The sequence below is a fragment of the Engraulis encrasicolus genome, chromosome 3 (genome assembly GCF_034702125.1).
Source record: "Engraulis encrasicolus isolate BLACKSEA-1 chromosome 3, IST_EnEncr_1.0, whole genome shotgun sequence".
NCBI lineage: Eukaryota > Metazoa > Chordata > Actinopteri > Clupeiformes > Engraulidae > Engraulis > Engraulis encrasicolus.
The window spans coordinates 6,169,543-6,196,297 of record NC_085859.1 but is presented as its reverse complement, the minus strand read 5'-3'; the positions used below and the strand labels follow the sequence as shown (position 1 = coordinate 6,196,297).

General features: G+C 41.7%; 1 protein-coding gene across 1 annotated transcript; it reads left to right on the top strand.

Annotated features, from left to right (window-relative positions):
* The first annotated feature begins 22 nt into the window (after window positions 1-22).
* Window positions 23-26,437, top strand: LOC134445617 (tripartite motif-containing protein 16-like). The gene is made up of 6 exons (XM_063194664.1): window positions 23-116; window positions 237-408; window positions 517-552; window positions 774-833; window positions 3,358-3,414; window positions 25,843-26,437. Exons 1-6 carry the CDS (start codon window positions 72-74, stop codon window positions 26,382-26,384), a joined length of 912 nt encoding a protein of 303 aa, XP_063050734.1. The 5' UTR covers window positions 23-71; the 3' UTR covers window positions 26,385-26,437.
* The last annotated feature ends 318 nt before the right edge of the window (window positions 26,438-26,755 follow it).

Genomic DNA, 26,755 nt, shown 5'->3' with positions numbered 1-26,755 from the left:
TCAGTCTGGCTGAAGATCTCCTGAAGCGACTGGAGCAGGAGATTGCTGAGCTGAAGAGGACAGATGCTGAGATGAAGCAACTTTCACTGATAGAAGATCCGATCCATTTCCTCAAGGTAGGCAACATTGCTTTTTAGAGTTCAAACTATGGCAATACAGCCTTGTTAATGTCCTGCTGATCAAGGGCTCGTGTCAGTAGGCCTACTTCACCCTAGTATGTGTGTTTCACTGTACAGAACATTGTGCCCATCACTGGGAGGCCTTACAGCACAACTTCAACCAGCGTGACCTTCAGCCAAAGCTTCTCCTTGGAGCCCCTGAATGAATCGTTGTCTGCGCTGAAGATGCAGCTGGAGGAGAAATTAGATTCAGTCTTCCAGCAGGAAATAGACAAAATATCTGCAGCAGGTTTGACAAAATTAGACATTATAACTCATCAGCATTGCCAATGAGCTGTTTAATGTGATACATCATACATGACTATTTGATATTTGATCTCTTTGTATTCTCTTGTAGCTATGATACATTTCCAGATCATCCAGAACATACAATGTGAGTCTCTACCTCAGAAACACACACACACACACACACACACACACACACACACACACACACACACACACACACACACACACACACACACACACACACACACACACACACACACACACGCTGCATGCGTGAATGTGTCAATATATATCCATTGCAGCCCAGACCTCCCAAGTCATTGGTGATGCATGTGGGTGAATGTGTGTCTCTGTTTTGGTCTGCAGATACTGATCCTGAACTCCCAGTCAGAAGAGCAGACAGTAAGGGTCTCCTGCCACCAGACAGTAAGTCATTACTGAGGACCTCTAACAGCCTCCACAGCCTTTAATTCAAACATGGCAAAAAGTTGCTAGCACGGTAGCACGGAAATGTAGTCAGTCAAAATCATCAGATGGATTTGACATCTATCTATTCTAAATCATACTGGGAGACTGGGAGCCAGTGGAGTGAGACTAAAACAGGAGTGACATGATGTGATCATACTTCTTTGTCCTGGTCAGAAGCCTGGCAGCTTGAAGCCATTTGATGTATTTGTCATTGAGACAAGTAAAAAGGCCATTGCAGTAATCAATCCACACTCCACTAAGGGACCTGCAGAGTGCACCCTCATCTTTACCTGTCTGTTTCACAGGAGATGCTGCCCTGATGTCTTTACCTGTCTGTTTCACAGGAGATGCTGCCCTGATGTCTTTACCTGTCTGTTTCACAGGAGATGCTGCCCTGATGTCTTTACCTGTCTGTTTCACAGGAGATGCTGCCCTGATGTCTTTACCTGTCTGTTTCACAGGAGATGCTGCCCTGATGTCTTTACCTGTTTCACAGGAGATGCTGCCCTGATGTCTTTACCTGTCTGTTTCACAGGAGATGCTGCCCTGATGTCTTTACCTGTCTGTTTCACAGGAGATGCTGCCCTGATGTCTTTACCTGTCTGTTTCACAGGAGATGCTGCCCTGTAAGATGTCTTAAGCTAGAGGCTCTTAATACGATATATGATATGATACAATATGATACGATAGTACTTGGTCAATTTGCACTGAAATTCATGTTGCATTCCTGAGCAAGACTCGTTTAAGGCATGACATACATGACAGTCATGGGTGAGCGGTTAGGGTGTCAGACTTGCATCCCAGAGGTTGACGGTTCGACTCCCGACCCGCCAGGTTGGTGGGGGGAGTAATCAACCAGTGCTCTCCCCCATCCTCCTCCATGACTGAGGTACCCTGAGCATGGTACCGTCCCACCGCACTGCTCCCAATGGGGCGCCACTAAGGGCATCCCTTGCACGGATGAGGCATAAATGCAATTTCGTTGTGTGCAGTGTGCAGTGTTCACTTGTGTGCTGTGGAGTGCTGTGTCACAATGCCAATGGGAGTTGGAGTTTCCCAATGGGCTTTCACTTTTTTTTTTTTTTTTTACACACAGCATCACAAAACTATTGCACGTGTGTCATGCTCCACATGCGTAAGCACTAGCTGACAAAATAAAAGCATGCAGAGCTACAGGCATACATACAAACCACATCATTTGAAGACATTGGCATCGTGCAGTGATAACACTATACATACAGTCGTAGCCCTTAATGCACGCAGTACCTCCTGTGGCACGCTGTAATAGACATTGAAAGTTAACTACTCTAGTACTACACTACTATGACGGTGCACAGGGCCTTTAGTAATACATTACGACTTGGTCATTGCCATTCTGGTAACAGCTAATTTATAATGCCGTGTCTTAAGGGGTTTTAAGACTGATTCAACAGAAGAATTGACTGATGTTTGAAGGAATGTTTAATTTTGTTGTGGTTAAAGAAGGGAACTCTGAAATACCTACTTGAGGGTAATGGCTCTTTTTGTGAGCTCCTAGAATAGGTTTGTGTGACAGAAGTCTTCTTGCACAGTCCCCGGGGATGCAAACCTGTCACCTTGTCAACTACAACGGTCCGGCAATGGGAGGCGCAGTACGATATCTTTAGACTAAAGGACCAGTTCCTCAGCCCAACGGCATCAACACTGTATGAGGCTTTGGGAGGGAGGTTTACAAACGTTCCACGCCACCTCTGCTAGTTACCCGCCGTTACTTTTGCTGTGGGCAGCCCAATGATCTTAGAGTTTTGATCTGCTAAACCAAGCTGTACTTTCCAGTAAAGCATAACTCTCTGAATCACAGATGTAAAAAAGTGTATTTATTATATTAACATCAAATGATCTTAATCTTCACAGGAAGTATATGAAGAATGTCAAGTCAAGTCAAGACAGTCCATGTCAGATTTTGGTCAATCATGACAAAATGAATAGACCAGGTGCAATGCGATTCAAGCGACAGAGCGATACGCGCGATTCAAGAGACTACAGTATGTCCATACAGGCAGAAGGCAAAGCATTCAAGCATTCCCATTGGCTGTGGTCACTGACCTCTATACAGTCATTGACTGTCGCGGCTTGTCGCTGAACCACGTCATAGACATTTGAAAGGACTCAACTTCAAACTGCCGCGCTCGTCGCGCAAATCGCTCTAGTCTCCAGAATCGCTTTTGTCTCGCGACTCAATACAAAGTCAATTACTTCCGTCGCTCGCCTCGCTCTTGTCGCGGTAGGTGTATTTGTGCGGTAACACCCTGTCGTGTCACGTTGTCATGTGATCTCCACTGGTCTATTGAATGTGGAGCATATTGTGGTGTTGACACACTTATTTAGGCCAATGTGATGTTTTCATATTGTGGTGTTGATGTACTTATTTAGGCCAATGTGATGTTTTCATATTGTGGTGTTGACACACTTATTTAGGCCAATGTGATGTTTTCTGTCTCAGTGTCTGATGGCCAGGCTCTTATTGCTGAACCAGTGACCAGAGAGGACTTCTTACAGTGTGAGTTGGGCACACACACACACACACACACACAGAAACACCTGTGCATACACACATACACACTTTGTACTGCCCACACTACTCACATACATACACATAGTGTAGTACATATACTCTACCTACACACACACACACACACACACACACACTTAACCTCCCACCACCACCAAACACACATACACACACAGCTATCACGACTAAACACTTGTTTCTTTTCATCTTCTCCTCCATCAGATTGCTGTCGTTTCACTCTGGATCCAAACACAGCACACACAGGCCTCCATCTGTCTGAGGGGAACAGGAGGGTGGAGTGTAGAGGGGGCCCGATACCATTTCCTTTTGATCCAGACACAATTGATGTGTGTTCTCAGGTGCTGTGTAGAGAGGGAGTGTCTGCACGCTGCTACTGGGAGGTTGAGAGGGCTGAAGAGTATGTTGGTGTAGCAGTGTCATATAAAAGCATCAGCAGGAAAGGAGGTGATGATGATGATAGGTTTGGATATAATGATCATTCCTGGATGCTGGACCTCTGCAGCTCCAGCTCCTCTTTCATACACAATAGTGAAGAGACTAAACTCCCTCTAGTGGCCAGCTCCAGAATAGGAGTGTATGTGGATCACAGGGCAGGAACTCTGGCCTTCTACAGCATCAGGGGAGACACAATGACCCTCCTGCACAGAGTCCACACCACATTCACACACACACTCTACCCTGGGTTTGCATTTTGGGTATATGATGGATCATCAGTGAGGCTGTTGTGAGGTTCCAACAGGTGAATGCTGCTCCTGTGGACCATTCAGAACACACACACACACACACACACACACACACACACACACACACACACACACACACACACACACACACACACACACACACACACACACACACACACACACACACACACACACACACACACCTGGGTTTTGGTTAGCTACTGGATCATCAGTGAAGATGTTGTGCATGTGGGCATGCCTGTGATTGGGAACATATGGAGCACAAAGTCAGCCTTTTTGACTCTGATGAAGACGCACTGCATCGAAAAGTTAGTCATAAAAATGAGAGATTCTGAAAAGTACACTTATTATGCAATTTTGAGAGGAAAGAGGCTGTTCCTGAGGCATATGATGTTTGTTTGTTGTTACAAGACATTACAGTTTTTGCCTACTGCTTGCACACAATTTGCAAAATTTGGCTCATAGAGTCAAAACTCTACACACAAACCAAAAACTCTCAACACTTGGAGATAAACCCTGCACATATATGCCAACATGAAACTCTGCTATCAAAACCTTAACATTGCCAGAAAAACTCAGCAATCTTTTGTCAAAACCTCACTTTCATGTCAAAAGACACATTAGCACCAAATGAGAAAACAAATTAGATCAACGTGAAAACAGTTGTCTACTTTATACAAAACACAGCAGTCTTTCTTTTTGTACCAGTCTATTCAGACTCACAGAATGTACATCTTCACAAGACCCCAAAATTCAATACTGTACATTACACAACTGCACCTTACAGTACAGGACATTACAGTAAACTGAAGCAAAATATCTTAAACAGTACATCACTCTCAACACAACAGTGTGTATGTGAGCTTACAGTATGAACCATTTTTTTGTGTAGCCTATTACGTATATTCACACATTTTCAAACATCTAAATATGATATAAATATGTGGTTGACGTCAACATGCTGTAATGAAAAACATTTTGTTGTTTGGGTATGAGGTATGAGGTTTGCTTACAGTAAAGTAACGAAGTACAATACATTTCCAGACACAATATGCAGCTGACATCTACTATTATGTGTATTTCTACAAACTATCATGTTCATACCTAACATGTGATGATGAAGATAAAAGGCTACTCCTGCCATCAGGGTAGGTTTTACAGAACGTGAGTCAGTCAATGTCACTCCATATTCTACTCTTTAGTACCGTTGTGCTATTTGTTGTTTTGTTTGAGTGTAGGAAGGTGTGAATTTAGCAAAGTAGCCATCAAAGTAAAACAAATAGATACGAAATAAAATAAGTGCAATGTAATATAAAGAATGCAACTTTGTAACTGGCAGAATAGTGGTTAATTTTGAAAGCATGTGTTTTATTGTCGGTGCCTAAATCTTGTCATACATCCAGTGTGTTTTGTTTTTCTAGCGGATGTGTTTTCCCAATGATATGATGAGTGTTCATTTTTTAATGGAGTGTCTTATGAAGGAAAAAGTGTGCAGTGACCATGAGCAAGTGTGTAGCATAAAGCAAAACGTGTGTTGCTGAATTGCTGCAACAGTGTTAAGCAGAACTTTTGTTTAAGGTACGGCATACTGTGTTTAAGTTATGTTACCAACAACTTAACAATATGCTATTTTTGTCTAAGCATCAGCCTATAGTGTTCAAGCAGTAGGCAAATACTGTAAACTACTGACTGGACTGAGGACATCGTCAGGAATGCCCATGTCTGTGGTGCCTACTGCATATCTGAAGTTAGCGTCAGTGCAAGACCATCTGCTGTTGCATTCTGGGTAGTCTCAGGCAAGATTGATGTCACTGTGACTTCGTTCAGAATAAAGTTGAATAAATTTGAAATGCAAATAACCAAACCTAGACTCTTTGGTCTTTTCATTCATAATGTAATCTTGTGCTGTAGTGGTGATTAAAAGAAGTGGTCTCATCTCTGTCCCAAATTAGGGGGAGGGTTGGGGGGGGGGTTGGGCAGGGGGGGCAATAATTAAAGTCTACTGTACTGCCCTACAATATCAGAACGCAGTATCTTGAAAATTGTCGAAAATGGGTTTAGACCGGAAATTGGCTTCAAAATACCTTCTTTTTCTTGTGTTAACATTTTTTGGTCCAACTTGGTCCCGTTTCAGAAAAAAACGATAAAAACTGATTATACTGCACTTTTTGGTTTTAGGAGGTTACGTCGTACTAGCCAAGAACGCAGTATAATGCGCATTATACTGCACTTCTCCATTGACACCGTGGTTTTGGTGTAGACAGTAATACCACAACAGAACGCAGTATAATGATTTTTTCAGCTAAAAAGTAATGAGAATGAGAAAAGAATTTTTCTTTTTTTCTTGTGTGCATAAATTTCCACCATAAAAAAGTATTATATGGAAGTGTCATCACCACTTTACCTCCAACACAGTTGCGTGGCCAGAAAGGAAACTTTAAAGCCTTTTTTCTCAGTTTGCCATTTTGAATTATACTGCGTTCTGAAATTGTAGGGCAGTGTAGCGCTGAGCTGTAGCCAAAGGGTGACGGCAGCGAATACAAATGATCTTCTTTTATTTCCTGCCCTCTCACACTCTAATGCGGACAAAAGGGCGTGTCCCCCAAGAAGACAATAAACACTAAACTACTCACTTACAATAAACTAAACTCCCCATTACACGTTCACACGTCTGCCCTCTATTGAAATCTTGTCTGCTCTTATTAAACGTTACTGAGCATCTTGGAACCCTGATGGATAAGCCCACCCCTTATCAATACCTGTCTTATAACCCCACCCCTTATCAATACCTGCCCTATAAGCCCACCCCTTATCAATACCTGTCCTATAACCCCACCCCTTATCAATACCTGTCCTATCTAATCCCTTAATTATTAAGTCCACCCCTTATCAATACCTGTCCTATCTAATCCCTTAGTTATTCTCGCACAGACAACCTCTCCCCAATCAAAACAAATCCCAAAACTGAATGGCACAGAATTCTAGAAGACACGAGGGAGTGGGATTCACGCGCGCGCACGGACACACGGACACACGGACACAGACAGAGAGGGAATCATATTGGGAAACATACAGTCCACTCCAGGGGGCCTTGACGCTACAATACTGTAATTATTTATGCACAGGAGAAATTGGGGTTTGAGATTTGTTACATTTGCTGTGTTGCGATGTGTTGCATATTATGTAGGGTTTAAATTGTGATTTGCGATGTGTTGCATATTATGTAGGGTTTAAATTGAGATTTTCCAAAAATGATGGGCATCCTCAACAATCACATCACATGAAGGTGTCACTTAAACAAACTGCTATAAAAAGAAACTTGTCCTGGTGAACTGACTTAGAAATTACTTTATACATAGAAACTTCAACTCCCATTGTCATTGTGACAAATCTCTCCATCGCACACAAGTGATCACTGCACACTACATACAACGAAATTGCATTTATGCCTCACCCATGCAAGGGGGCAGTCTCAATGGCGCGCCAAGGGAGCAGTGCGGCGGGACGGTACCATGCTCAGGGTACCTCAGTCATGGAGGAGGATGGGGGAGAGCACTGGTTAATTACTCTCCCCACCAACCTCGCGGGTCAGGAGTTGAACCGGCAACAAGTCTGACACCCTAACCACTTATCCATGACTGCCCCATAAATATATTTATAGTTATACAGTTATATAATGTAGTCAGTTAGGAAGGAATATTGTAGGTAGCCTTCACACACGGAGATGTATTCTACAGTAGGCCTATGCTGACACTTTTCTTCCCTTACCTTTGTATCAGTTTGTTCTGTAAACACATATTAACAAACATGACTGCATGTGGCCCAGGTGTGGGGGAAAAAACACAAAATGTTGAATTTTAATTTGACTACTGTTGATGCCTAAACGACCGACAGACAGATTAGAAAAGGTGGAAGTAGAGGCAGAGATTGTGAAAAGGCACCTGGAACCTAGAAAATATAGTAGGCCTACTAGCAGAGGTAAAAATGGGGGAATTCTGTAATAGCATTTATGTTGCATTCTCTAATGAACTTGCATTACTACATGTGTCCACTAGATGGTAGCAGTACTCCATGAATACCAGAGCCGTATATAGATATCTATAAACGGCTCTGATGAATACACCACTCACATCCAGGAAGTTGGGAGCGCCACAGGTAAAAACTAAACTAATCTTGAGTTGCACTGGAGAGCTGTTGCACGTCGTCGCCTACCTGTCGCTAAATACTGAAGAAAATGGCAGAAGCGATGGCAAGTAACCAGGACATTTTCATGTGTCCAGTTTGTTTAGATCTTCTGAATAATCCTGCGACTCTTAACTGTGGACACAATTTCTGTTTGGATTGTATTGACACCTTTTGGGATAAGGAAGTGAAGGGCGTTTACAGCTGTCCCCAGTGCAGAGAAACTTTCGCTCCAAGACCTGTTTTAAAGAAGAATCATGTTTTCTCTGAGCTCGTGGATCAGATGAGGAAGAGCAGAATACAAACTACAGCTCCTGTTGAATGTGCTGCTGGACCTGGAGACAAAGCGTGTGACGTCTGCACCAGCAGAAAACTCAAAGCTGTCAAGTCCTGTCTGGAGTGTGTGATGTCGTACTGTGACAATCACCTGAAAGCTCACAACGAACTTAAAGGTAGAAATCACAACATGATCGATGCCACAGGCCAGCTACAGGAGATGGTCTGTCCTCGTCATAAGAAGGTTTTTGAAATATTCTGTCGCACCGACCAGAGTTGCATCTGTCTTCTGTGTATGGTAGATGATCATAAAGGCCATGACACGATCACAGCTACGGCAGAGTGGAGTCATAAAAAGGCAAGAGGAGGAAATAATGTACTTGTGTATTAATTTGCCTATATGCACGGCTTCATGCAGTATGTAGGCTTAATTTAGCCTATAGGCCTAGCTATTGTGAACGAAATGTGTTATTTCTACATTGGACTTAGAGGGCACACAAGAGATATTAATCTCAAGGGTTCAATGTCTGACATTCTGTAAAACATTGACAGGCCAACTTCCGTGTAGCCTCCCTCCTACCTGTCAAACAGGTTCTGCCAGTCTGTCTTGTGTGAACTGTGTAGGATTGTGGCCAGATTAGGTATTGCAACTATGCTGCTGCCAAAGTACAATGAGAGTACAATGGAAAAGATCCCCCTTGTCATGAATGAAAAGTGCCATTTCCCAGTCATAATGAATACTTTTAAATTTTATGGCGGTGGTACTTATTCATGAAAAAGTAGCATTTGTGAATTCGCAACATCATGCATTTTGGAAATAAACTGCAAAAAAATATTTGTACACACTTTTAACGTCTGGCATGAGGTCACGTTGAATCAGCTGATTGGGAAGAATTTGTGCCGAACAATTTCATTTCACACAACCATGTACCCTACTACACTCTCAGAAATAAAGTATCAATTCTGCATGTTGTTGCTTTGATTCCTGATGTTCCAGGAGGGGTTGGGGCAGAGCCAGAAGAGATGCCATCAGATAATCCAGTTGAAGGAGAAGGAGCTGCAGGAGCTGAGGAAGGCTGTGGAGACTCTCAAGGTGAGAACTGACCAGAGGAGAAGACAATCTGCAGCAGGTTTCTGATTATGCAGTGAAATTAGTTATAACGAGCTGTCACATAAGCATGACTCTGATTTTGTTTTCCTGAGGAAGTAATGTTAACAACCATTGACCCATCCAGAATTCACGTCATCATCACTGAATGCGTGAGCATTGATTCAAATACACCAGAGATGTTTTAAGGATATTACGAGAGACTCCACTCTTCTGGGTGGTACTGCACGCTAGGGGCGCAACGGAGGAGTGCAGACTCTGTTGACCTGTTCAGAGTCGACGTCCTCATGAATGCGTGCACATCGTTGACTCAAACACACCAGAGATGTTTTAAGGATATTACGAGAGACTCCACTCTTCTGGGTGGTACTGCACTCTAGGGGGAGTGCAGACTCCATTCAGAAAGATCTGAAGCATGTACGTTGATAAAAAAAAATAGAGATTCCGAAAAGTACACTTGTTATGCTATTTTGAGAGGGAAGAGGCTGTTCCAGAAGCATAGGAGATGTTTGTTGTTACAAGACATTAAACTACTGACTGATGATATCGCCAGGAATGCCCGTGTCTATGGTGCCCACTGCATATCTGAAGTTAGCGCGAGCATCCGTTATCCGTTATCTTATTTCGGAAAAAACACCTGTTGAATCTCTGTACAAGTGAACGGAGCATGGTGGATTCTGAGGCAGCGATGTGCATGCAGCCAAATTACGTCATATCAGTTTACAAACTCTAAAGGGCTCAATTCAGAATGAATGGGCTGTGCTCTCTTGACAGCGCCCCCTAGGTGAACTGCAGGCATGGGTAAAATAGGGAATGGGGAGGCTGTATGTAAAAAAGGCTAGTTTCTGTACAAGTGAATGGCGCATGGTCGATTTTGCTCCAACAATGCGCACGCAGCCAAATTCCGTCATATCTGTTTACAAACTCTAAAGGGGTCTATACGGTATATAGGTCACATTGTTTACCAGGATTTAATTGCAATTTAATTAAGTCACCAATTACACAACCCCATAGAATTGTATTGAATGATAGTGTGATATCCTACGGTGGCTGTAGCAATCATCACACTTGAAAGGTTGTCTCTTTTGGCTTCGTGCCGTTAAATATTTCACACACTCATACATCAACCTAACATGTCTCTAGCCCATGGCTTGATCTATCTTCTTCTCTCTACTAACTAACTGATATGTCCCCATAAGTCTTGCATTATATTAGCTAGGGAGCTCCCCCTAGAGGCGTTAACCATAAATGTTAATACATGTAGTCTGACTACCACAGATAGTAATGTGTGTAAAGTAGTGTGTGTAGTGTGTGTGTGTGTGTGTGTGTGTGTGTGTGTGTGTGTGTGTGTGTGTGTGTGTGTGTGTGTGTGTGTGTGTGTGTGTGTGTGTGTGTGTGTGTGTGTGTGTGTGTGTGTGTGTGTGTCCTATCAGTGTGGTGCACAGACAGCAGTGAAGGACAGTGAGAGGATGTTTACTGAGATGATTCGCTCTGTTGAGAGAAGGCGCTCTGAGGTGACAGAGCTGATCAGAGCTCAGGAGAAGGCTGAGGTGAGTCGAGCTGAAGGACTCCTGAAGCGACTGGAGCAGGAGATTGCTGAGCTGAAGAGGACAGATGCTGAGATGAAGCAGCTTTCACTGACACAGGATCCCATCCATTTTCTCAAGGTAGCCAACTTTACTTTTTACAGAGTTCAAACCATGGTTCATGTCAGTAGGTCTATCTCACCCTAGTGTGTGTGTATCTCTGTGCAGAACATTTTGTCCATCAGGCTTGTACGAAATTCCGAATGGAAAGAATTTCAATTCAAAGTAATGCCATAATACGACCACTAGGTGGTGGTGTTCTATGTACTTCCAATGGGTGGTGTAGCTTAAATTCAAAGAAATTCAAGGTAATGGCACCACCTAGTGTTGGTATAATGGCATTATTTTGAATGGAAATTCTTTCCATTCGGAATTTCGTACAAGCCTGGTGTCCATCAACGGGAGGCCTTACAGCACAATCTCAACCAACGTGACCCTCATCCAAAGCTTCTCCTTGGAGCCCCTGAAGAAATCTGTGTCTGCACTGAAGATGCAGCTGGAGGAGAAATTAAATTCCACCTTCCAACAAGAAGTAGTCAAAATATCTGCAGCAGGTTTGACGACCCTAGAAATTATAACATTTCCACCATTAACAGTGCATTAGCAATTGTGTAATGTAGTAGGGGCTGTAAGCCGAGAAATCGTTACGCGCTGGATAGAAGCATATCATTCGGTACACGTGTTCCTTGACTGATTTGAAGACATCCTAGAAGGGGTGCCCCTTGAAAAAAAATGTCTTCCATGTCATATACAATATGTCATGTTGGTAACGCATTACATTGTTATTACATGACATTATACTTAGCTGACAATGTTAATATAGTCCTCAGAAGAGATGAAGCAAGGGTAGCCTGCTAGACCAGATGGATAAAACTACAAAATGTACATAGTGTGAAAGTATGGGTGAGTCTGTGCTTACGTGCTTGACAGCATGTAACATTGTGAACGATTTGAGAAGATTCTTGGTCTGAATTAAAATGAGAATTGCCAACACTAAAACTATGGTGAGAATAGACTGCTGCTAATGCTCGATTTGAATGGGATAGTGTCAGTGCAAGATGCCCTAGGTAGCAGGTTCTCCATCCTGTAATTTCCATAACAGATATACGTATTTCATTTGTATGAGAGAGGGTAAAGGACAGGACCTTTCCATATGTATGAAGAACCCCATAAGATCACCTAATTCTATATTTTTACAAGTGCATATTGTGAGAGCATTTCAGTCATCTTTAGAATGGCATTACAGATTACTCAATATAGGCCTACATGTAGGCCACAGTATGGCTTCAGTTCAAAATGGGAAATGATTTCTTAGTGTATGTTGAGTAAGAAGACAGAGATAAAAAAAATGTTTATTTGCAGACAAGTCCTCACCTAGTACTTGTGTCAAAAGTTGTATTAGTTAGCTCAGTAATCATTGAGTACTTAAACTGCTATCAAAACTGACAGCTGATGGACAACATGTACTGTAGGTCTTTTGCCACCCTTACCCATAGGAGAAATATCTATATAGAACAACACTTCTCATATGGTATATACTATGAAAGTAAATCATTACCTGGACTCATTTTCTTGATATGCAAGGCACATAAATAGTCTGGGCGGAAGAATAGTCATTCATCATCAATCATACCCCGCCCCCCCCAAACAAAATGCCACAAGACTTTTTTTAACCTTCAAGATTTTGAGTGGTAACAGTAACATAACTCATTCCCACTACACCTTTTTGCATAATATTGTACATGTCCTCAGAATGCTCTACATCAGTGGTTCTCAAACCTTTTGTGTGAAGTACCCCCTGTAAAATATTGAGCTCTCCGAGTACCACCTTGACAACCAACATTAGAATATCGCAGTAAAGACCTTCCATATTCACTTTTGCCAGTCAGTACAGGAGAGGTTCATAATGGCATTCCAAGTACCATCAGAGATGTCTCAAGTACCACCAGTGGTACGCGTACCACAGTTTGAGCACCACCGCTCTACATGTTTCAGTTCTATAGTTGTACTGTACAGTACAGTGCAGTGCAGTGGAGTGCAGTACAGTACAGTAGCATACAGAATGGTGCAGTATAATAAAGTACAGTAGAGTATAGTACAGTACAGTACAGTAGCATACAGTACGGTGCAGTACAGTAAAGTAGTATACAGTACGGTGCAGTACAGTAAAGTAAAGTACAGTACAGTACAGTAGCATAAAGTACGGTGGAGTCTAGTTAAGTACAGTACAGTAGCATACAGTACGGTGCAGTCTAGTACAGTACAGTACAGTACAGTGCAGTACAGTACAGTAGCATACTGCACGGTGCAGTAGAGTACAGTACGGTATATCACATCACATTACAGTACAGTACAGTACAGTACAGTAGAGTACAGTACAGTGCAATACAGTAGAGTACAGTATAGTCTTATAGACGTTAGCCCTCCAAAGCCAATAGGATTTCCACATGCTGTTGTTTTAAGTTTTTGAAAGACTATTTTAGTAGCCTATGTGAGAGAGGGAAGGCAGGCAGACATGTTTTAAACAAAGGACCACACCCACAAATAAAAAATAACGAGCAAACAATAAATTAAGTGGTTAGGTAGCCAACATGTCATCTAGATTAAAGCCAAAAGTAGATGGAAAAACAGACATGTTACCATTTTGCTCTTTTAAAACAAAGTATCTGTCAATATACTGTATGGATGGTGTATTGCATATTGATTATTCATAATTTCCTAAGCATAAATGCCCTTATCACTCCATTGTACACTTAGGACTGCGATATACATATCTGAACATTAATCAGCATACATTTGTCATTTGACAGCTGTCACTGACACTTGATATGTACATGTATTATTGACTTGATTGATATGAATATATTTCAGTTGGACTCCTAGGGTTAAATCATTGAGGGGGTCCTAAGGAAGTAGTAGTAGTTTGTGTGTGTGTGTGCACATGTGTAAGTGGGATTAAAATTATTGTTTGCCATCTTTATCTGAAGAGCAGACTGAGTGTCTGAACCTGCTAATGCTAGCATGCTAACATTGGGACAGTTATGTGTGGCCAAGTTCAAGGGTTTATCTCTTCTCCCCTAAATTTTCTAACCACAATTTTCTTTTTGGATGTTATAGATATGACCCACTGCAAATTTTTAAAACTCTTAATGAATGTTGGTTCAATAGCTAAATGCCCAGAAATGAGCTCTCAATTGTAGAGTGATCTCATTCTGACCATGGTTTTTATGATTTTCCTGTTTTGAATCTAAATAAGACATATATAACATTGTTTTTATGGTAAGTTTTGCACATATTTTCAAAGTTCAGTTTGTATACATCACACACAAATAGGTGGATTGGCCCATAACACCATTATGTCCAGGCAGTACAGCATTTTACTACTATTGGCTGGTTTTGGGCAGCCATCTTGGATTTACCCCATAAAAATGACCTTAATGACATCGGAATTTGGGGCACCCCTTCTGAAATGATGGAGAACACCCTAAGGAAGGTCTACACCGATTTTGGTGCTTCTATCCAGCGCGTAACGATTAGGCCCTTTTTGGACGCTAAGAGACCCAGCTAATGTAAGATAACCATTTCATAATGTGTTTTTTTGTGTTGTAGCAGCGAAACATGTCCAGATCATCCAGAACATACAGTGTGAGTATTCAACGCATGCACCCACGCACGCACGCACACACGCGCACACACACACACACACACACACACACACACACACACACACACACACACACACACACACACACACACACACACACACACACACACACACACAGGATGTAATATTGACACCACAGCGGTAGTTCACCTCAACATAAGGTAAGTAGACACAGGATGTAATATTGACACCACAGCGAGGGTCACATTTCCATGTTGAGGTCGCGGTAACTTGGTCTCTCAATAATAATAATAATAATAATAATAATAACAATAATAATAATAAATTGGTTTTATATAGCGCCTTTCAAGTAACCCAAGGTCGCTTTACAAAAGGAGAGTGGGCAGGGGAATAGAGAGAGAGGAGAGGAGGGGGGTAGAGGTGGGTTTGGGGCAGAGTGGTTAAGGACCATAGGCCTCAGTGAATAAGTGTGATTTTAGGTGCTTTTTGAACGTAGCCAGTGTGGGGGCTTGACGGACATGGAGAGGTAGACTGTTCCAGAGGGTGGGGGCTGTAGACCCAATGAGGTGTTAGGGGGCGTTGAGGCAGCTGAGAGAGTGCTCAGTTGCAAATGTGGGGCATAAATCCATCGTAATTTTTAATTCTAAGGGGGGTATTGTCAGGCTTATGATGAGGTCAAGGGGGCGTCGGGAGGCTTATGATGAGGTCAAGGGGGGATCGGGAGGCTTATGATGCGGTCAAGGAGGGCGTCGGGAGGCTTATGATGAGGTCAAGAGGGCGTTTGTTCCAAACAGGTTGAGAACCACTGCGGTAGAGTCAAACAATGGGGGACAATATTAATGAGAACCTCGATGTTTATCTGCCCCTCTGTCACAGTGTCTGATGGCCAGGCTCTTACTGCTGAACCAGCGACCAGAGAGGACTTCTTACAGTGTAAGTAAACACACACACACACACACACACACACACACACACACACACACACACACACACACACACACACACACACACACACACACACACACACACACACACACACACACACTTTGCACATACAGTATCTCTATATAGTAGGGACTCTAAGCCGAGAAATCGTTATGCGCTGGATAGAAGCATATAATTCGGTACACATATTCCTTGACTGATTTGAAGACATCCTAGAAGGGGTGTCCCTTGAAAAAAAATTGTCTGCCATGTCATATACAATATGTCATGTTGGTAATGCATTACATTGCTATTACATGACATTATACTTAGCTGACAATGTTAATATAGTCCTCAGCAGAGATGAAGCAAGGGTAGCCTGCTTGACCAGATTGATAAAACTACAAAATGTATACAGTGTGAAAGTATGGGCGAGTCTGTGAGTCTGTCAGCATGTAACATTGTGAACGATTTGAGAAGATTTTTGGTCTGAATTAAAATGAGCATTGCCCACACTAAAACTATGGTGAGAATAGACTGCTGCTAGTGTCAGTGCAATATGCCCTAGGTAGTGTGTTCTCCATCCTCTAATTTCCATAGCAGATATACGTATTTTATTTGTATGAGAGAGGGTAAAGGACAGGACCTTTCCATATGTATGAAGAACCCTATAAGATCACCTAATTTTACAAGGCATTGTGCATATTGTGAGAGCATTTCAGTCATCTTTAGAATGACATTACAGATTACTCAATATAGGCCTACTGTAGGCCACAGTATGGCTTCAGTTCAAAATAAATGGAAATGATTTGTTAGTATATGTTGAGTAAGAAGACAGAGGTAAATTGTTTTTTTTTATTTGCAGACAAGTCCTCACCTAGTACTTGTGTCAAAAGTTGTATTAGTTAGCTCAGTAATCATTGAGTACTTAAATTGCTATCAAAACTGACAGCTGATGGACAACATGTACCGTAGGTCTTTTGCCACCCTTACCCATAGGAGAAATATCTATATAGAACAACAATTCTCATATGGTATATACTATGAAAGTAAATCATTACCTGTACTCATTTTCTTGATATGCAAGGCACACAAATAGTCTGGGAGGAAGGATAGTCTATCATACCCCGCCCCCCCAAACAAAATGCCACAAGACTTTTTTTAACCTTCAAGATTTTGAGTGGTGACAGTAACATAACTCATTCCCACTACACCTTTGCATAATATTGTACATGTTCTCAGAATGCTCTACATCAGTGGTTCTCAAATTTTTGTGTGAAGTACCCCGTGAGAAAATATTGAGCTCTCCGAGTACCACCTTGACAACCAACATTAGAATATCGCAGTAAAGGCCTTCCATATTCACTTTTGCCAGTCAGTACAGGAGAGGTTCATAATGGCATTCCAAGTACCACCAGAGATGTCTCAAGTACCACCAGTGGTACGCGTACCACAGTTTGAGCACCACCGCTCTACATGTTTCAGTTCTATGTAGTTGTACTGTACAGTACAGTGCAGTGCAGTGGAGTGCAGTACAGTACAGTAGCATACAGAACGGTGCAGTATAATAAAGTACAGTACAGTACAGTATAGTACAGTAGCATACTGCACGGTGCAGTAGAGTACAGTACGGTATATCACATTACAGTACAGTACAGTACAGTATAGTAGAGTACAGTACAGTGCAATACAGTAGAGTACAGTATAGTCTTGATGACTTTTAGGCTACTTTGACTTTAGCCCTCCAAAGCCAATAGGATTTTCACATGCTGTTGTTTTAAGTTTTTGAAAGACTATTTTAGTAGCCTATGTGAGAGAGGGAAGGCAGGCAGACATGTTTTAAACAAAGGACCACACCCACAAATAAAAAATAACGAGCAAACAATAAATTAAGTGGTTAGGTAGCCAACATGTCATCTTAAAGCCAAAAGTAGATGGAAAAACAGACATGTTACCATTTTGCTCTTTTAAAGGGACACTGTGCAGGAAATGGTCAAAAAAGGTACTGCAACTATGCTGCTTATTGAAATTGGGCTGCCTATTGCCAAATTTGATCTTTACATGAAAGTTTACTAAGTATTAAACAAATATTTTCTAGTATGGTCCAAGTACAGTCATTTTTGCAGCTAAAAATGGCTAATTTTGGAAATTCAAAATGGCGGACCATGGAGAAGATCCCCCTTTCCATGTAAGAAAAGTGCAATTTTTTTCAGTCATAATGAATACTTAGAATTTTATGGTGGTGGTACGTATTCATGAAAAAGGTAACATTAGTGAATGGGTAGCATGAATTCTGGAAATAAACAACTAAAAATCTCACACAGTGTCCCTTTAAAACATAAAGTATCTGTCAATATACTGTATGTATGGTGTATTGCATATTGATTATTCATAATTTCCTAAGCATAAATGCCCTTATCACTCCATTGTACACTTAGGACTGAGATATACATATCTGAACATTAATCAGCATACATTTTATTTTGTAATGGCCTATAGTAAATCATCCAAGCTGTCACTGACACTTGATATGTACATGTATTATTGACTTGACTGATATGAATATATTTCAGTTGGACTCATAGGGTTAAATCATTGAGGGGGTCCTAAGGAAGTAGTAGTAGTTTGTGAGCAGACTGAGTGTCTGAACCTGCTAATGCTAGCATGCTAACATTGGGACAGTTATGTGTGGCCCAGTTCAAGGGTTTATCTCTTCTCCCCCAATTTTTCTAACCACAATTTTCTTTTTGGATGTTATAGATATGACCCACTGCAAGTTTTTAAAACTCTTAATGAATGTTGGTTCAATAGCTAAATGCCCAGAAATGAGCTCTCAATTGTAGAGTGATCTCATTCTGACCATGGTTTTTATGATTTTCCTGTTTTTAAATCTAAATAAGACATATATAACATTGTTTTTATGGTAAGTTTTGCACATATTTTCAAAGTTCAGTTTGTATACATCACACACAAATAGGTGGATTGGCCCATAACACCATTATGTCCAGGCAGTACAGCATTTTACTACTATTGGCTCGTTTTGGGCAGCCATCTTGGATTTACCCCATAAAAATGACCTTAATGACATTGAAATTTGGGGCACCCCTTCTGAAATGATGGAGAACACCCTAAGGAAGGTCTACACCGATTTTGTGACGGACGGCTCCTTCTACTCCGATTCCCCCCTCTGATTCACTGCACTGAGCCGTGCACCGTGCTGCGCTCTGGCTCTGGCTAATTAAGCGCATTGCAATCAGCGTGAGCGTTGCACCTTCACGCCACTCTCTTTCTTTAAAAAGCTCACAGTTTCACACACACGACACGAGAGCCATACACACACGCTTACTGATTGCAGGACCAAACAGCAGATCTAAATATTATCATGGCCGTATAGGAGGCACCGAAACATCACTGGATTTCTTTGTTTGCAACTTTGCATGACTGGGAAGGATCCAGAATTGAACTTGAAAACTCAGTGAGTTAAATCATTACTAAGACTCTGCTGGTTCGTGACTCTCGCAAACATATTTTTGACCCACTCACGCATTCAGCACACACACACACACACACACGACACAATACACGACCACTCTTCTCCCTTCTCTTTTTGCCCCTTTTGAATGGACCATTTTTGTTGGATTAATTAATTAATGATAATAATAATTAATAATTGTAATTAATTGTAATAAATAATAATTAATTAATGTAATGTAATGTAATGTAATGTAATGTAATTAATGACTTTGAGGAATACCCTTTTCTTTTTTGTATTTTTGTACCATTTTTGGTGGAATATATTTTTGAATAAGACTCACAGAGCTTAAATTGGAACTGTTGTCTCATCTCATTTTTCGCACCCACTACCTTTTTTTTTGCTGACGGTGATTGGATTTTGGTTATTAAGTGCAGTACCCTGTCTGGTCACCGTTACACACACACACACACACACACACACACACACACACACACACACACACACACACACACACACACACACACACACACACACACACACACACACACACACACACACAATGTTTTTTGCAGTAGCGCAATGTGTAGGTATCAAATGAGTTTGTCTGCAGATTGTTTAACTGTTGTAATATTGTCTCATCTCTGTGGAAATGTGTGTTCCCATATTAATGTCAACTGCTTGCGATGTGTTTCATTGTATGCAGGGTTTAAATTGGGATTTGCTGTGAGTTGTAACATCCCTTTCAGACAGCTTCCTCTGCATCCACAGTCAATCCTGTTGGATTGGTGGTAAGCTGACATTACCTTGGATACCATGGCTCTTGATACACCACAAAGACTTGCTGCTTGATCAAAGATGCACCAGTAACACATGCCCTTATGTCATATACCATATATACATATTCTAGGTATCCTTACGTAACTAGGCCTATATCCTACAGGAAACAGTATCTTGATTGACACCTTTATCTGTCTTCAGGTTAGGTTGAATGGACAAGTTGCGTTCCGCCTACCTAGGCTATATCTGGGCGTGTCTTTTTATTTGAAAAGTTTGGCACTGATGATGGTCTGAAGGACCGAAAACGTTTTGCACTTCACTGGGTAGCACCTTCTTTATTTTCCTTATGCATTAAAATCATTTATGCATCGGCATCAGTGGTGTGCGAGTTCCTCCTTGCTGCTCCAGTAACATACACACCAAGAATTCCTCCTTTTTTGAACTGTCATAATGTGTGCATTGCAATAGTTTGAGCAAAACTGTTGAAATCTTTGTTCTCTGCTCTTACTGGTGCAATGTGCAATTAATCAAGATTGGCCACCTGGCTGCTCCACTTTAGCCATGTCATTTCCCACACTGTACTGTACTGTGGCTCTAACAGTAGGGCACACGCCTGTTACGCGGCTTACTCAGGTTCGATTCAGGCCCGGGTCCTTTGCCTTTCACTTTAACACAGTAAAAAAAAACCTTCTAATTGTGTCTGATGGTGTGGACAAAATGGCATATTTTATGAAAAAAGTTAAATATGAGGTTGATACGATACACAGCTGCACAGCCAAGACCTTCATTTACAACAACTTCTTTTCTTTCAAAATGAAAACGTGTTTAAGCCACTTGTTTAAGAATCAGTGACTACTAAAGTACTTTGTTCAGCGTCAGCGATTCAATAGATTATTCACTGAAATGAGAGGATTCTGTAATGGAATGCACGCTGCTATGTCTTACTAAACATGGCCACTAGATGGCAGCAGTACTCCATGAATACACCACAGTCTGTCTCCCTCCAGCCAGGAAGTTTTGATCGCCACAGCGGGAGAAACGATTGTAACGTTGCTTTTAAATTTGCCTCTGAGGAGCAGCTACTGTTTTAGCGTGGCAGTGAAGAATCAGACTGGAACACGTCAGGAAGCGATGGCAAGTACAAACTGCAATTGCTGTTGAATGTGCTGCTGGACCTGGAGTGCGACGTCTGTAAAGTCCTGTCTCGTGGCACTTACTTGAAAGTTCTCAATTACACACACACACCATTTCTGTAGGTTTCTGTTGGAAGATCATAAAGATCACAACACAAACACGGCCATGGCAGAATGGAGTCAGAAAAAGGTAAAATATGTGTACACTGTATGGAAAATACCAACTGCCAAGTTAATTTAATTCCTTACTCTACTTAGGCCTACTTACTTAAAAAGCTTTGAATTTGCAGCTTTTTGTTCAAACTACACACAACGCCACACAACAATAACTATTTAAATTAACTTGCCAGTCTGACGCCCTGATAAACGTGATTTCAAGTTAAACCATGCTGCTGTTGCCATTTCAGTGTATTTTATCAGAATAAATTAACTAGCCTATGTAAGTTATTATGACCTATCACTGATGCCATTTTCAGACATCCCAAGTTCCAAAAACTAATTTCAGGGACCCTTGACACCCCCTACAAAAAAAAAACAACAGCATTGGTGTTGAAACATTTATGTTCATGTCCTTTCTAATTGTCCAGTGCATGGAACCCATGCCTATTTTTCCTGGGACTGCAGGGCGTTCTACTACGAAGTGTATTTGAAGTATTCCACTCATGTCGCACAAGTCATTATTTTTCTCTGTCCCGCATTGCCAATTAAAAAAACAAAAAAAACACATAGTCTAAAATCAGGGAGATTTTATCGAGGGCATCAGGGAGCCACTATCAGGGAGACTCCCTGAACTTCAGGTTACACCATAGTAGGCATTCATGATTCATTATTACACTATGCCCCTTGGCTTTATATATATCTAATAGAATAAAATAAATGATTTCTATGGATGAGTTCCTCAAGATTCAATAGTTTAATATAAAAAAAAAACGCAATTGTGTTTGGGGTAGGCCTGCAATACTGTACTGATCAGCAATCAGCACACCTGCCAGCCATCAACCACCTGAAACACCAAGAAGCAGCAGAGAGGATAGCCACGCTCCTGGGGACATGACACCCTCCCCCTTAAGAAAAGGAAACGCAGTTTCCTGAGCACATAATTAATACAATACAAATAAAAAGGCCTAACAAAACTTAAATATAACAAGACTGCACATCCACCTAATGATCAATGAAATGCACTCACTCCAGGTGTAATGGAGTGAATGAATCGTGTAACAGCTATGTAATATCATATGCTAGTGTTGTACTTACACCATGAATCTACTTTTACTTTTGACACCCCTGACGCTATGTCATACCCATTGACAGTATATATAATAGTGTTGTACTTACACCATGAATCTACTTTTACTTTTGACACCCCTGCTCGATTGTAAGTTGTTTTGGATTTAAGTGTTCTGCCAAATGCAATGTTATGTTGTGTAATGTAAATCATCACATTCTATGAACTGTTTGGGAAGAATTGCTACCAGCCAACTTCACCTCACTCAACAGTACAACCCCAGAAATAAAGTATCAATTCACTAAATGTTGCTTTGATGGTACAGGAGGAGTTGGGGCAGAGCCAGAGGAGATGCCATCAGATAATCCAGTTGAAGGAGAAGGAGCTGCAGGAGCTGAGGAAGGCTGTGGAGACTCTCAAGGTGAGAACTGACCAGAGGAGAAGACAATCTGCAGCAGGTTTCTGGTTATGTAGTAGTTAGATCATAGTTATGATAAGTTGAGACACAAGCATGGCTCTAATACTGTTTGTGAGGGGAACTATCGTTCACAACCAGACTTACATTGCGTTACTTGTCTGGGTTAAGTTTCAGCTAAACAATTCGGCAATGGCATTGCAACCCAATTGAGCAATATTGCTACAGAATTACTTTAGCAAGTAATACATTAGAGACATATTGACAACTATGAGTAAAGAAGGGCTCCCAATCCTTACAAAAAACAATGTAACAATGCTGTGTGTGTGCGTGCGTGCGTGCGTGCGTGCGTGCGTGCGTGCGTGCGTGCGTGAGTGCGAGCAGTCTGGTGAAGAAACAGCAGTGGCGGAGAGTGAGAGGATGTTTACTGAGATGATCCGCTCCATTGAGAGAAGGCGCTCTGAGGTGACAGAGCTGATCAGAGCTCAGGAGAAGGCTGAGGTGAGTCAGGCTGAAGATCTCCTGAAGCGACTGGAGCAGGAGATTGCTGAGCTGAGGAGGACAGATGCTGAGATGAAGCAGCTTTCACTGACACAGGATCCCATCCATTTCCTCAAGGTAGATAACATCACTTTTTAGAGAGTCCTGCTGACCAAGGGCTCATGTCAGTAAGTCTACCTCACCCTAGTGTGTGTGTTTCTCTGTGCAGAATATTGTGTCCATCACTGGGAGGCCTTACACCACAACTTCAACCAGCGTGACCTTCAGCCAAAGCTTCTCCTTGGAGCCCCTGAAGGAATCTGTGTCTGCACTGAAGACGCAGCTGGAGGAGAAATTAGAGTCAGTCTTCAAGCAGGAAATAAACAAAATATCTGCTGCTGGTTTGACAAAATTAGAAATAATATAATTTCCAACATCAACATTGCCAATGAGCTGTTTAATGTGATACATGAGCATTTGATATTTGATCTCTTTGTATTCTCTTGTAGCTATGATACATTTCCAGATCATCCAGAGCATTCAGTGTGAGTCTCCACCTCCTAAACACACACACACACACACACACACACACACACACACACACACACACACACACACACACACACACACACACACACACACACACACACTGTGTGTCCATGCATGTGTTGCCGTGCATATGTTATGTCCATCTTTTTTTTTTTTAAACTGACACTTAAAATTGGTATTTTGGATATAATTGGAAAGTGCTACAAACAAGGGCGTAGGTTTGGTTTGACCTAGATTCTATTATTATTATTATTATTACTATTATTATTGTTATTATTTTATTAATATGTCAAACATTGGTGGGGACTATTTTACATCCCTTGAATATTGGTCGTGACATAGGCCTATCATGATCGTCCCAACCCAAATTTACGCCCATGGCTACAAACACCAAATCTACATTTTTTTATTGTGATGAGAACATACAGAAGGATTTGAATGATGTGACTGAACAGATTACATATTGTCATGCGATTTAGAAACAAGTATATTGACACATTCAAGCATGCAGCATGATGTCATTAAGTACCCATTGATGCCCAGACCTCCCAAGCCACTGGATGTGAAATGCATGTGGGTGAATGTGTGTCTCTGTGTTGGTCTGCAGATACTGATCCTGAACTCCCAGTCAGAAGAGCAGACAGTAAGGGTCTCCTGCCACCAGACAGTAAGTCATTACTGAGGACCTCTAACGGCCTCCACAGTCTGTTAATTCAAGCATGGCAACAAGTTGTTAGCACAGTAGCAGGGAAATGTAGTCGAATGATTTTGACATTGATGAATTTGACATCTATCTATTGTGAATCATACTGGGAGCCAGTGCAGTGAGGCTAAAACAGGAGTGACATGATGTGATCCCACTTCTTTGTCCTGGTATGAAGCCTGGCAGCTGCATTCTGAACAGCTTGAAGCCATTTGACATAGCTCCAGGCTAAATAATAAGAATCTCATGGAAAAAGTCGATTTATTTCCGTAGTTCCATAAAAAATGTTAAACTTTCATGGATTGTAGATTCATTGCCCACATTTTTAACTATTCCAATAATTGATTTGTTCATCTACTCAACAAAACCATGTTATAATAATATTATAATGAAATCACAATTTTCTTCAAAAAAAGAAAACTATTTGTCACATCAAATCAGATGAAATTTGGTACTTCCTAAATTACATGTCAATGTTCAGTACTTGGTTAGGAAGAATCCCTTTGACTTAATCACTTGCAGGATGTCACTTTGTTGTGAGATCTCCACTGCTCTGAGTGGATTGAATGTGGAGCATATTGCGATGTTGATGCACTTATTTAGGCCAATGTGATGTTTTCATATTGTGATGTTGATGCACTTATTTAGGCCAATGTGATGTTTTCATATTGTGGTGTTGATGCACTTATTAAGGCCAATGTGTTGTTTTCTGTGTCAGTGTCTGATGACCCTGCTCTTACTGCTGAACCAGTTACCAGAGAGGACTTCATGCAGTGTGAGTTGAACACACACACACACACACACACACATGTCATACTTCAGTACTGAACAATATTTTTCCATTATTCTACAGGGGTGCAAACTGTGCGTTTTTGGCATTACTGATTTTTGACCATGGTTGTGTTTGCATCCCTGATACTAACAGTTGTTTTTGTAAAGAACATTTTTTTGTCAAGTTTATCAATGTTACATGGTTTCCTTACTAGTTTTGATCGAAACAGCCTCAAAAAAACACTTTCCAAGGATTTCACCTCCTCCCTATACTGTACACACCCCCCCACACACTCACACTCACACTCACACTCACACACACACACACACACACACACACACACACACACACACACACACACACACACACACACACAACTTCCCACCACCACCAAACAAACACACACAGCTATCAGAACTAAGAGCTAAGAACTTGTTTTTTCCTGTCTTCTCCTCCATCAGATTCCTGTCACTTCACTCTGGATCCAAACACAGTACACAGAGTCCTCCATCTGTCTGAGGGGAACAGGAGGGTGGAGCCGAGACTTGGGGCCCAGTCATATCCTGATCATCCAGACAGATTTGATTGGCATACTCAGGTGCTGTGTAGAGAGGGTGTGTCTGCACGATGCTACTGGGAGATGGAGTGGAGTGGAGAGGTTAATATAGCAGTGTCATATAAAAGCATCAGCAGGAAACGAGAGCGTGATGTTGACGATGATGATGAGGACGACGGGGTGCTTGGAGGTAATGATCAGTCCTGGTGTTTGGTCCTCAATAGTCCCCGCTCCTCTTTCTTCCACAATGATGAAAAGACTGATCTCCCTCTAGTGGCCAGCTCCAGAATAGGAGTGTATGTGGATCACAGGGCAGGAACTCTGGCCTTCTACAGCATCTCTGGAGACAAAATGACCCTCCTGCACAGAGTCCACACCACATTCACACACCCTCTCTACCCTGGGTTTTGGTTATATGAAATACCCTCCTCAGTGAGGCTGTTGTGAGGTAAATGCTGCTCCTGTGGATCATCTCATATGTACATTCATGTATGTACAAGAGTGGGGGTGTGCGCATTCATGTAGAGGATACATGCGTGTCTGTGTGCGTGTGTGTGTGTGTGTGTGTGTGTGTGTGTGTGTGTGTGTGTGTGTGTGTGTGTGTGCGCGTGTGCGCACATGTGTTTCAATTGTTTCATCTCTTTCTCTCTCTCTCTCTCTCTCTCTCTCTCTCTCTCTCTCTCTCTCTCTCTCTCTCTCTCTCTCTCTCTCTCTCTCTCTCTCTCTCTCTCCCCCCCTCACCCAGCATTGCACCCTGGGTAGTCTCATACTAAATCTATGTCTCACTTCATTCAGAAGTTTAATAACATTTAAATGTT